Here is a 12164-nt window from a genome sequence, read left to right as displayed (position 1 = left end):
TCACAAGATCATTTTGGTTGAATAAAGTAAGACTTCAGAACTTAATGTAAAAATAAAAAAAAGTAGTCCTCAGGGAGACATGTACAGTGGGTTTCTATCTTGTGAGAACCTCTACAGTAAAGTATCAAAAGCAAAAAGACACTATTTACTATGCAGAAAGAACAAACCTCATTGCAATGTCTCATACCCTGTTATACAGCATAGGTTCATTTAAGTTTATTAAATAATTAATGAGATGACCAATGGAGGTTGAAATACATTCTCCTCACAATACAGTGCAATTCCCTTTTATCAGAAAAGCAGCTGAATTTGAATTAAATGGACAGTAGGAATTCATAAGAACAAATGGCATTGGTCAATGTGCCCTTCAGCAAGGAACTTAAGGAATTTGCACCAGGGGCGCAGTACTATGGCTGACCCCTGTAAAACAGCACATTTCGCTGCCCCTATCCGATGTATGTGACGATAAAACATTATAATTGTTATTGTATATTTTTTATTTTAATCTACTGGACGGTGCCCACCTTTACATGGGCCAAATGTGTCCCACAAAATACAGTAGCAGTAAGTTGAGATAAACAAATGTCACTAAACTGAAACATTGAGGGCTACAAATTCTACATAACAATGTCTGTTCATTATATATTTTTCATCAACACAGACAGGTTTCATGAACATTGTAACAGTACATCACAGGTTCACAGCTTTGTTATAAAAATAACTATGGAGGTTCTAATTATTATGCAACGAGTCCAATGGTCTATGGGTAGGCCCTGAGGTGTGTCAACCAGCAAAGAGCGAGAGTGAGGGTCTTTGGGTTTGAAAACCGTTGTTACTGCATGGCCTCTCATGGGAAGTGTCCAAGCTTCTTGTGGAAACATTTCCTCTGCAGAATCCTATAAACATCACTTCTTAGACCTTGTATTTCAGCTTCCCGCTTTCACTGATCACACAGATATGCTGAGGGAAAAGGAAGTCATATGACAAATATCACTGCGCTTTAAAGGAGCAATGCAGATAAAAATAGATTCCTGTTTTTTTATGATGATATTCCCACACTTTGAGGTGAAATAACATTCTGAAATTGTGAAAATTATGATAATGCCCCTTTTCTGTAAGAGCTGTTTAAAACAAAATTCTGGATTTTCAACCTTTTCAGGTGGGATGGAACTTTTGGCCCACATGATGAAGTCAGAATGCGGTCTGATTATAATAGACCAATGACTGTTCATCTGGGTAAGAGGGTTGTGCTCTAGACATCCCATCAGCCAATCAGGGCGGTGAATGAGGACCCAGTGAAGTACATCACTGAAATTAAAATCAGTTTTGAATAAAGAAAAACTTACATTGAGGTCTCTGAAATACTCATTGTAGTCCAAGGCATATCCAACTACAAAACGATTGGGTATCTCAAAACCAACATCTGAAATGGAAGAGATGTGGCAGAAGGATTAGCACTGCAGCAATGTTCCCAAAACACAACAAACAAACCATCTGTTTGTGAACAGACCATTTAAAACTGAGCTATTACCTGTAACTGGTCATGTTACAGGTCATATAAGACAAGTAAATCATTATTATTACATGGACATATAATAATGAAAACATAAAAGCAAAATGGATAAAACTGCTACATACAATCTGGGAGACATCCTGAACTGTTTGGCACTCTCTTCACCAGCAAACTGAAACAGAACACAGGAGGCACACGCAACACAAGCATGTAACATCCCCAATATCCCTACCAGTAGCACACTGAAACTCTGCTCATTTCTTCTGTCTAGACTGGAAAGATGGAATTGAGTTACTAAGCGTAGGTCACCTGGTCTGTTGTGGTGTTAGTGGTTTTATGCCAGGACTCACCCTGCTACTTTGATCATCTTGGGCCTGAAAGCCTCCACATGTTTTAGGAGAGTCTTCATTGTCTTGCCTGTGTCTACAATTGCCTGCGGAGGACAACAAACACAAAAAAACTGTAGCAGCAGGACTATGTGACTAGCTGTCAACACTCAAAGTCAAATATACACCAAGCTGAGAGCTCACTGGTATTTCACACTAACAAAACAAATAAGAGTGCTTTAAAAAATCCATGTGTGAGTGTGTGTGTGTACACTGAGTGTGTAGCCCCGTTCCCACTGAGCAGTCTGAGCTCACAGTGAAAGAGAAGATAACCAAAGTGTGACCCAGGGTTAGACTGAAACCCATCTCACCCGGAACACATCTAGTGAAACTGGTGGTTTCAGTCATCGGTTTGGGGTGGAGGGGTAGGCTGTTATGGTTCCCAGAGTTGTGGCACGGATCCACTATGATGTCTTGTTGTCTGACTTTGTTTATGTCAGCTGATCACTGCTCTATTGTGTGGCCCCTCTATTCATAATCTGACACATAGCCACCCTTCTTCATTGTTCTGTGTGTGTGTGTGCATGTCTGATCTAGGTTCAAATACACAACCCAAAACACTTAAATTTATTTCAGAATTTCATGTTATTTTCTAAAACCCAAATAGTCGCCCAAATTGTATTTGAAAGTATTTTCAAACACTTATTTAGAATACTATTTTCAAAAACACTCCCTTGTATTTGAGTCAATGTATTTGTGTATTTCCAAATACATTCCAATATTTTTTAGGGGTAGATCAACCTTAATATTGCAGATAGGTTGTGGCTTCTATCAATATAATTGTCTGCATCATTTTCAACCCCACCATATATTTTCTGTTAAATATATGCACTACCATCAAAAGTTTTAGAACACCTACTCATTCAAGGGTTTTTATTTATTTATTACTATAGTCTACATTGTCGAATATATAGAAGATATAGAAGACATCAAAACTATGAAATAACACATATGGAATCATGTAGTAATCAAAAAAAGTGTGAAAAAAAAACCTAAATATATTTTAGATTTGAGATTCATACAGCCACCCTTGGAAATCTGTCCTTTGGTTTGGAGTCGCAAATTTGCTATTTTTGGTTCCAATCACCGTGTCTTTGTGAGACGTGTGGGTGAACGGATGATCTCTGCATGTGTATTTCCCACGGTAAAGCATGCAGGAGGTGGTGTTATGGTGTGGGGGTGCTTTGCTGGTGACACTGTCTGTGATTAATTTAGAATTAAGGCACACTTAACCAGCATGGCTACCACAGCATTCTGCAGCGATACACCATCCCATCTGGTTTGTGTTTAGTGGGACTACCATTTGTTTTCCAACAAGACAATGACCCAACACACCTCCAGGCTGTGTAAGGGCTATTTGACCAAGAAAGAGAGTGATAGAGGACTCTTAAACTCTTAACAAATGACCTGGCCTCCACAATCACCCGACCTCAACCCAATTGAGATGGTTTGTGATGAGTTGAACCGCAGAGTGAAGGAAAAGCCGGCAACAAGTGCTCAGCATACAGTGGGGCAAAAAAGTATTTAGTCAGCCACCAATTGTGCAAGTTCTCCCACTTAAAAAGATGAGAGAGTCCTGTAATTTTCATCATAGGTACTTCAACTATGACAGACAAAATTAGAAAAAGAAATCCAGAAAATCACATCGTAGGATTTTTAATGAATTTATTTGCTAATTATGGTGGAAAATAAGTATTTGGTCAATAACAAAAGTTTTTCTCAATTTATCTCAAACTGGCTAGGCCACTCCAGGACCTTGAAATGCTTCTCACAAAGCCACTCCTTCGTTGCCCGGGCGGTGTGTTTGGGATCATTGTCATGCTGAAAGACCCAGCCACGTTTCATCTTCAATGCCCTTGCTGATGGAAGGAGGTTTTCACTCAAAATCTCACGATACATGGCCCCATTCATTCTTTCCTTTACAGTCGTCCTGGTCCCTTTGCAGAAAAACAGCCCCAAAGCATGATGTTTCCACCCCCATGCTTCACAGTAGGTATGGTGTTCTTTGGATGCAACTCAGCATTCTTTGTCCTCCAAACACGACGAGTTGAGTTTTTACCTAAAAGTTGGTTTAATCTGACCATATGACATTCTCCCAATCTTCTTCTGGATCATCCAACTGCTCTCTAGCAAACTTCAGACGGGCCTGGACATGTACTGGCTTAAGCAGGGGGACATGTCTGGCAGGATTTGAGGATTTGAGTCCCTGGCGGCGTAGTGTGTTACTGATGGTAGGCTTTGTTACTTTGGTCCCAGCTCTCTGCAGGTCATTCACTAGGTCCCCCTGTGTGGTTCTGGGATTTTTGCTCACCGTTCTTGTGATCATTTTGACCCCACGGGGTGAGATCTTGCGTGGAGCCCCAGATTGAGGGAGATTATCAGTGGTCTTGTATGTCTTCCATTTCCTAATAATTGCTCCCACAGTTGATTTCTTCAAACCAAGCTGCTTACCTATTGCAGATTCAGTCTTCCCAGCCTGGTGCAGGTCTACAATTTTGTTTCTGGTGTCCTTTGACAGCTCTTTGGTCTTGGCCATAGTGGAGTTTGGAGTGTGACTGTTTGAGGTTGTGGACAGGTGTCTTTTATACTGATAACAAGTTCATTAATACAGGTAACGAATGGAGGACAGAGGAGCCTCTTAAAGAAGAAGTTACAGGTCTGTGAGAGCCAGATATCTTGCTTGTTTGTAGGTGACCAAATACTTATTTTCCACCATAATTTGCAAATTAATTAATTAATAATCCTACAATGTGATTTTCTGGATTTTTTCCTTCTCATTTTGTCCGTCATAGTTGAAGTGTACCTATGATGAAAATTACAGGCCTCTCTCATATTTTTAAGTGGGAGAACTTGCACAATTGGTGGCTGACTAAATACTTTTTTGACCCACTGTAAGTATTCAGACCCATTGCTATGAGACTCGAAATTGAGCTCAGGTGCATCCTGTTTCCATTGATCATACTTAAGATGTTAATACAACTAGGAGTCCACCTGTGGTAAATTCAATTGATTGGACATTATTTGAAAAGGGCAGACACCTGTCTACATAAGGTCCAACAGTTGACAGTGCATGTCAGAGCAAAAACCAAGCCATGAGGTCGAAGGAATTATCCGGAGAGCTCCGAGACACGATTGTGTCACGGCACAGATCTGGGAAAGGGTAACCAAAACATTCCTGTAGTATTGAAGGTCCCCAAGAACACAGTGGACTCCATCATTCTTAAATGGATGACATTTGTATCAGCCAAACTGAGCAATCGAGGTAGAAGGGCATGGTCAGGGAGGTGACCAAAAACTCGATGGTTACTCTGACAGAGCTCCTCTGTGGAGATGGGAGAACCTTCCAGAAGGACAACCATCTCTGCAGCACTCCACCTTTATGGTAGTGTGGCCATACGAAACCACTCCTCAGTAAAAGGCGCGACAGTCCGCTTGGAGTTTGCCAGAAGGCACGTAAAGGACTCTCAGATCATGATAAACAGGATTCTCTGGTCTGATGATACCAAGATTGAACTCTTTGGCCATGTCAAGTGTCATGTCTGGAGGAACCTGACACCATCCGTACAGTGAAGCATGGTGGTGGCAGCATCATGCTGTGGAGATGTTTTTCAGTGGCAGTGACTGGGAGACAAATCAGGATCGAGGGTAAGATGAACGGAGCAAACACCTTCCAACAGGACATTGACCCTAAACACAGAGCCAAGACAACGCATGAGTGGTTTCAGGACAAGTCTCTGAATGTCCTTGAGCGGCCAAGCCAGAGCCCGGACTTGAATTTGATCAAACATTTCTGGAGAGACCTGAAAATAGCTGTGCCCCGACGCTCCACATCAAACCTGACAGAGCCTGAGAGGATCTGCAGAGAAGAATGGGAGAAACGACCCAAATGCAGGCATGCCAATACCCGAGAAGACACAAAGCTGTAATCGCTGGCAAAAGTGCTTCAACACTTGGCAGAGTAAAGGGTCAGAATACTTATGTAAATGTGATAGTTTTTTTATACAGTATTTATATACATTTGCAAAAATGTCTAAAAGCCTGTGTGTATAGATTGATGGGGGGTGATCTATTTAAATCAATTTAGAATAAGGCTGTAACGTTACAGAATGTGGAAAAAGTAATGGAGTCTGAATACTTTCCAAACGCACTGTACATACTGTATGGGCAGTACCAAAACAAGTGATCTAATGATTGTCACTTTGCAGAAAAAATCTGCAGAGCTGGTATTGTTGTATCCTCCATATAACATTCTATTTGTTGCAAAAATTGTATTTAGTAATTTTACATTTAAAAACAGTTTTGAATCCGGCGTCATTTTGTGTATCAGTTCATAAACCATGTGCCATGGAATCGGTACATCGAAAATCTCTTCCCAACTACAGTAACTCCACCAGTCCTATTTATGATATAATTTACAATTTGTTGTAATATTTGTTCAGTCTTTTCCAAGTCAATTAAACTGAAATATCAAGCAACTTTCTATGGCTTGCTTAAAGAATGGCAATAATAAGGGAAAAAGGCCATGGAAAACTACACGGTAATGTAAAAGATGTATTTTTTTGTGATCCAATACGTAATATAGTACACTTATCATAATTTCATTGTAATCCAGAGGTAAGAAAAATGATCTAGATCCTCTGAGGCTGTGGAGGGATCCAAATTGTGGATTTAAAAGAAAACATGAATCCTCAGCGTACAATGACAAGTTTGTGTTTAAGCCCTGGATTTCTAGCCCCTTCATATTATTGTTGGATCTGACTTTAATAGCTAACATTTCGATGGCCATAATAAATAGATATAGCGATAGCAGACAGCCTTGTTTTACTCCTCGACAGATTAATACTTTCTGAGAAGTAGCCATTCTTTACTATTTTATACCTAAAGGTTAGTATACATAACGTTAACCAATTGTCTAAGAGATTCTCCAAAATTAAAATATTAAACTACTTGTTTTTCCAAATAAAGTTTATTTGAATACCTGTTTTGAAATGTATTGAAAAGTAAAGTTGAAATAACTGAAATAGTAGCTTAACCCAGGACTGGTGTGTGTAGGTGGGAGATTGTGAGGGGGATGACATAGAACACATTTCCCTATAATAATGAGGATGAAACTAGAAATGAGAGACTATGTCCTTTTAATATGAAGACCTACTCTGTAATACAAAGAACAGGGCTGCACAAACTATAAAGAGGGTAATTGAAAATGGAAGGGATATGGACTTGATGAGGGCTTATTTTGATAGACCGCATACCCAACTTCCAATTACTGCCCCTCCCCCATTATACATGCAATTTACTTTGATTCTGTACATTTTATCCATGTTTCTGTATAGACTACTAATGAACACAGCTGTATTCATATGCTTGTTCTAAAGATCTCTGCTTAATGTAAGCACTCATTGTATGACAGTAATGCTTTCAGTCATTTCAAAGAGAATCCTTCCCAAAGTAGAGGTCCCTATAATAGGCTCCCAATTACTGTGCTGCTGAGAGGAAAGTTTCTTGAATCAATTCTGAGAAGGGACAATCAAACTTCCCTAATGGACAGAGACAGTCAATTAAAAAAGTTTTTACTATGTCCAATTCAGGGTCGTATTCATTAGAGCACACCATAACGTTTTTCAACTTATAACGAAAACAAGCGTTTCTTATTGGATAAGTTTGTATAGTCCTTCCCTGTTTGTCTGTTTTCTTCTGTTTGGTGCCCAATGAATATGACCCTGGTCTGGTAGAACCTAGACCTACATACAGAGAATGAGAGCCATGAGGCAATGTCCTCTGCTCCCCCATGGCCTGGATAAACATATGGAGAAAGTGATGGAGTATTTGATGGATGCACTCAGACTTAAATAGAGAAGAGGAAGGGGGGGGAAAGCATGTTGACTCACCTCTACGATTAGGACGTTCTTTTGTGAGCATGTCATAGAAAAAAAAGAGAAAGGACGCAGTTATGCATGGGTAGGAATACATAACGACTTATCTACCAATCTTTTAGTTTGCAAGAAAGGCATTTCACTGTACTTGTGGATGTGCATGCATCCCAAGAGAACATTTGTATTTGTATTTATTATGGATCCCCATTAGCTGCACTCTTCCTGGGGTCCAGCTAAATTAAGGCAGTTTATACCATTTTAAAAACATTACAATACATTCACAGATTTCGCAACACACTGTGTGCCCTCAGGCCCCTACTCCACCACTACCACATATCTACAGTACTAAATCCATGTGTACGTATAGTGCGTGTCATTGTGTGTGTATGCATGTCTCTGTGCCATTGTTTGTGTTGCTTCACAGTCCCTGCTGTTCCATAAGGTGTTTTTTAAATCTGTTTTTAAATCTAATTTTACTGCTGGCATGAGTTACTTGATGTGGAATAGAATTCCATGTAGTCTATGTAGTACTGTGTGCCTCCCATAGTCTGTTCTGGACTTAGGGACTGTGAAGAGACCTCTTGTGGCATGTCATGTGGGGTATGCATGGGTGTCCGAGCTGTGTGCCAGTAGTTTAGACAGACAGTTTGGTGCATTCAACATCTCAATACCTCTCATAAATAAAAGTAGCGATGAAGTCAATCTCTCCTCCACTTTGAGCCAGGAGAGGTATTAATATTATTAATATATTAATATAATATTAGCTCTGTGTACATCCAAGGTCCAGCCGTGCTACCCTGGTCTGAGCCAATTGCAATTTTTCTAAGTTATTTTTTGTGGCACCTGACCACACCACTGAACAGTAGTCTAGGTGCGACAAAACTAGGGCCTGTAGGACCTGCCTTGTTGATAGTGTTCTTAAGAAGGCAGAGCAGCACTTTATTATGGACAGACTTCTCCCCATTTTAGCTACTACTGCATCAATATGTTTTGACCATGACAGTTAACAATCTAGGGTAACTCCAAGCAGTTTAGTCATCTCAACTCAACTTACATTATTTCCCATATGTTCCACATACAATGCTTTTAGTTTTATAAATATTTAGGGCTAACTTATTCCTTGCCACCCACTCTGAAACTAACTTCAGCTCTTTGTTGAGTGTTGCAGTCATTTCAGTCGCTGTAGCTGACGTGTAAAGTTTTGCATCATCAGCATACATAGACACTCTGGCTTTACCCAAAGTTAGTGGCATGCCATTAGTAAAAATGGAAAAAAGCAAACAGCTACCCTGGGGAATTCCTGATTCGAACAGGATTATATTTGAGAGGCTTCCATTAAAGAACACCTTCTGTGTTCTGTTAGACAAGTAACTCTTTATCCACATTATAGCAGGGAGTGTAAAGCCATAACACATTTCCAGCAGCAGACTTTGATCGATAATGTCAAAAGCTGCACTGAAGTCTGACAAGACAGCTCCCACAGTCATTTTATCATTAATTTCTCTCAGCCAATCATCAGTCATTTGTGTAAGTGCTGTGCTTGCTGAGTGTCCTTTCATATAATCATGCTGAGATTCTGTTGTCAATTTGTTTACTGTGAAATAGCATTGTATCTGGTCAAACACCATTTTTTTCATAAGTTTACTAAGGGTTGGTAAGAGGCTGATTGGTCGGCTATTTGAGCCAGTAAAGGGGGCTTTACTATTCATGGTTAGTGGAATGAATTTAGCTTCCCTCCAGGCCTGATAGCACACACTCTCTAGTAGGCTTAAATTTAAGATGTGGCAAATAGGAGTGAAAATATCATATGCTATTATCCTCAGTAATTTTCCATCCAGATTGTCAGACTGGTGGCTTGTCATTGTTGATAGACAACAATACTTTTTTCACGTCTTCCACACTGACTTTACGGAATTCAAAAGTACAATTTGTGTCTTTCATAATTTGGTCCGATATACTTTGATGTGTAGTGTCAGAGTTTGTTGCTGGCATGTCATCCCTACGTTTGCTTATCTTGCCAATGAAAAAATCATTAAAGTAGTTTGAAATATCAGTGGGCTTTGTGATGAATGAGCCATCTGATTCAATGAATGAAGGAGCTGAGTTGGCTTTTTCCCCATTCAAAATGTAATTTAAGAATTTAAGGTGCCCCAAAGCTTTTACGATCATTCTTTATATACTTTCTTTGTTTCATAGTGTAGTTTCTATTTCTTTAGTTTAGTCACATGATTTCTTAATTTGCAGTACCTTCGCCACAGTGTGGCTGACAGACATAATTGCCGTAACTTTTTCCTCAACCCTCTCAACCAATTTTTCAATTCCTCATCAATCCAAGGGGATTTAACCGTTTTTACAGTCATTTTTTAATGGGTGTGTGCTTATTAGTAACTGGAATAAGTAGTTTATAAATGTGTCAAGTGCAGCGTCGGGTTGCTCCTCATTACATACCACAGACCAGCAAATATTCTTTACATCATCAACATATGAATCACTACAAAACCAGGAGCCAAGAAGATTTGGATGGACTCCGTCATTCCTGTAGAGTATCTTCTGTTTCCAGAAGGTGTCAAAGTTATCAATAAAAGTGACTCCAGCAGAGCTACAGTAGTATTTTAGCAAGATGTGTAATGCCAGCAGTCTGCTGAATCTTTCACACCCGCGGCCCAACGATGGTATTGGACCTGAAAATATTGGCCGTCTTTTAATGCTAAAATGTGTTTTTTAAATTCATTTTCAAATGTTCACGGTCTGGTGAGGTTGGGAGTGCCGAGGATCTGAACCCCAGGTAGAAGCCACCGGAGAGGGAGACAGAACCGAGGATGAAGACGCAGGTACTTCCGGATCCGATCTTGATTGGGAAGCCACCAAGGACAATGCACCGGAACCTCTGGATCCAGGGAGGCAATGCTGTTTCTAGTCTGTGTCAGTTCCGGGATCAACATCTCCATGGAGACCCCCGTTGCCAGAGGACACCTTCTTCGACTTCCATGGCGAGTTGAACCACTCGGTTGAGATGGATTTGCAAAATGTACATAAAGCATTAACCACATGAATAGCTAAACCACCAAATAGCTATGCATGTTTTATACCAAGTGATTTAAAAATGACAAACCTAAAAATATATATATATATATATATATATATATATATATATATACACTGCTCAAAAAAATAAAGGGAACACTTAAACAACACAATGTAACTCCAAGTCAATCACACTTCTGTGAAATCAAACTGTCCACTTAGGAAGCAACACTGATTGACAATATATGTCACATGCTGTTGTGCAAATGGAATAGACAACAGGTGGAAATTATAGGCATTTAGCAAGACACACCCAATAAAGGAGTGGTTCTGCAGGTGGGGACCACAGACCACTTCTCAGTTCCTATGCTTCCTGGCTGATGTTTTGGTCACTTTTGAATGCTGGCGGTGCTTTCACTCTAGTGGTAGCATGAGACGGAGTCTACAACCCACACAAGTGGCTCAGGTAGTGCAGCTCATCCAGGATGGCACATCAATGTGAGATGTGGCAAGAAGGGCCGGCAGGGTAGCCTAGTGGTTAGAGTGTTGGACTAGTAACCGGAAGGTTGCGAGTTCAAACCCCCGAGCTGACAAGGTACAAATATGTCGTTCTGCCCCTGAACAGGCAGTTAACCCACTGTTCCTAGGCCGTCATTGAAAATAAGAATTTGTTCTTAACTGACTTGCCTGGTAAAATAAAAATAAAAGAAGGTTTGCTGTGTCTGTCAGCGTAGTGTCCAGACCATGGAGGCGCTACCAGGAGACAGGCCAGTACATCAGGAGATGTGGAGGAGGCTGTAGGAGGGCAACAACTCAGTAGCAGGACCGCTACCTCCGCCTTTGTGCAAGGAGGAGCACTGACAGAGCCCTGCAAAATGACCTCCAGCAGGCCACAAATGTGCAGAAACAGACTCCATGAGGGTGGTATGAGGGCCCGACATCCACAGGTGGGGGTTGTGCTTACAGCCCAACACTGTGCAGGACGTTTGGCATTTGCAAGATTGGCAAATTCGCCACTGGCGCCTTGTGCTCTTCACAGATTCACACTGAGCACATGTGACAGTCTGGAGACGCCGTGGAGAACGTTCTGCTGCCTGCAACATCCTCCAGCATGACCGGTTTGGCGGTGGGTCAGTCATAGTGTGGGGTGGCATTTCTTTGGGGGGCCGCACAGCCCTCCATGTGCTCGCCAGGGGTAGCCTGACTGCCATTAGGTACCAAGATGAGATCCTCAGACCCCTTGTGAGACCATATGCGGTTGGCCCTGGGTTCCTCCTAATGCAAGACAATGCTAGACCTCATGTGGCTGGAGTGTGTCAGCAGTTCCTGCAAGAGGAAGGCATTGATGCTATGGACTGGCCCGCCCGT

The 12164-nt window shown here is 41.0% G+C and overlaps 1 protein-coding gene across 2 annotated transcripts in view; it reads right to left on the bottom strand.

The window, feature by feature from the left end:
* Positions 1-186: 186 nt before the first annotated feature.
* The window catches only part of LOC109874961 (hypoxanthine-guanine phosphoribosyltransferase), a 29959-nt gene continuing 17981 nt past the window's right edge, over positions 187-12164 (bottom strand). The window contains exons 6-10 of one of the 2 annotated variants that reach the window (XM_020467042.2): positions 7788-7805; positions 1864-1946; positions 1639-1685; positions 1347-1423; positions 187-960 (exon numbers count right to left, since the gene is read on the bottom strand). In XM_020467042.2, the coding sequence (XP_020322631.1) occupies positions 913-960; positions 1347-1423; positions 1639-1685; positions 1864-1946; positions 7788-7805 (273 nt within the window). In that variant the 3' untranslated portion in view covers positions 187-912. The remainder of the gene's footprint in view (positions 961-1346; positions 1424-1638; positions 1686-1863; positions 1947-7787; positions 7806-12164) is intronic. The other variant, XM_031810277.1, reaches the window with a different exon arrangement.

Source organism: Oncorhynchus kisutch, linkage group LG30, assembly GCF_002021735.2.
Source record: "Oncorhynchus kisutch isolate 150728-3 linkage group LG30, Okis_V2, whole genome shotgun sequence".
NCBI classification, from domain to species: domain Eukaryota; kingdom Metazoa; phylum Chordata; class Actinopteri; order Salmoniformes; family Salmonidae; genus Oncorhynchus; species Oncorhynchus kisutch.
This window is presented reverse-complemented; position numbering and strand designations above follow the sequence as displayed.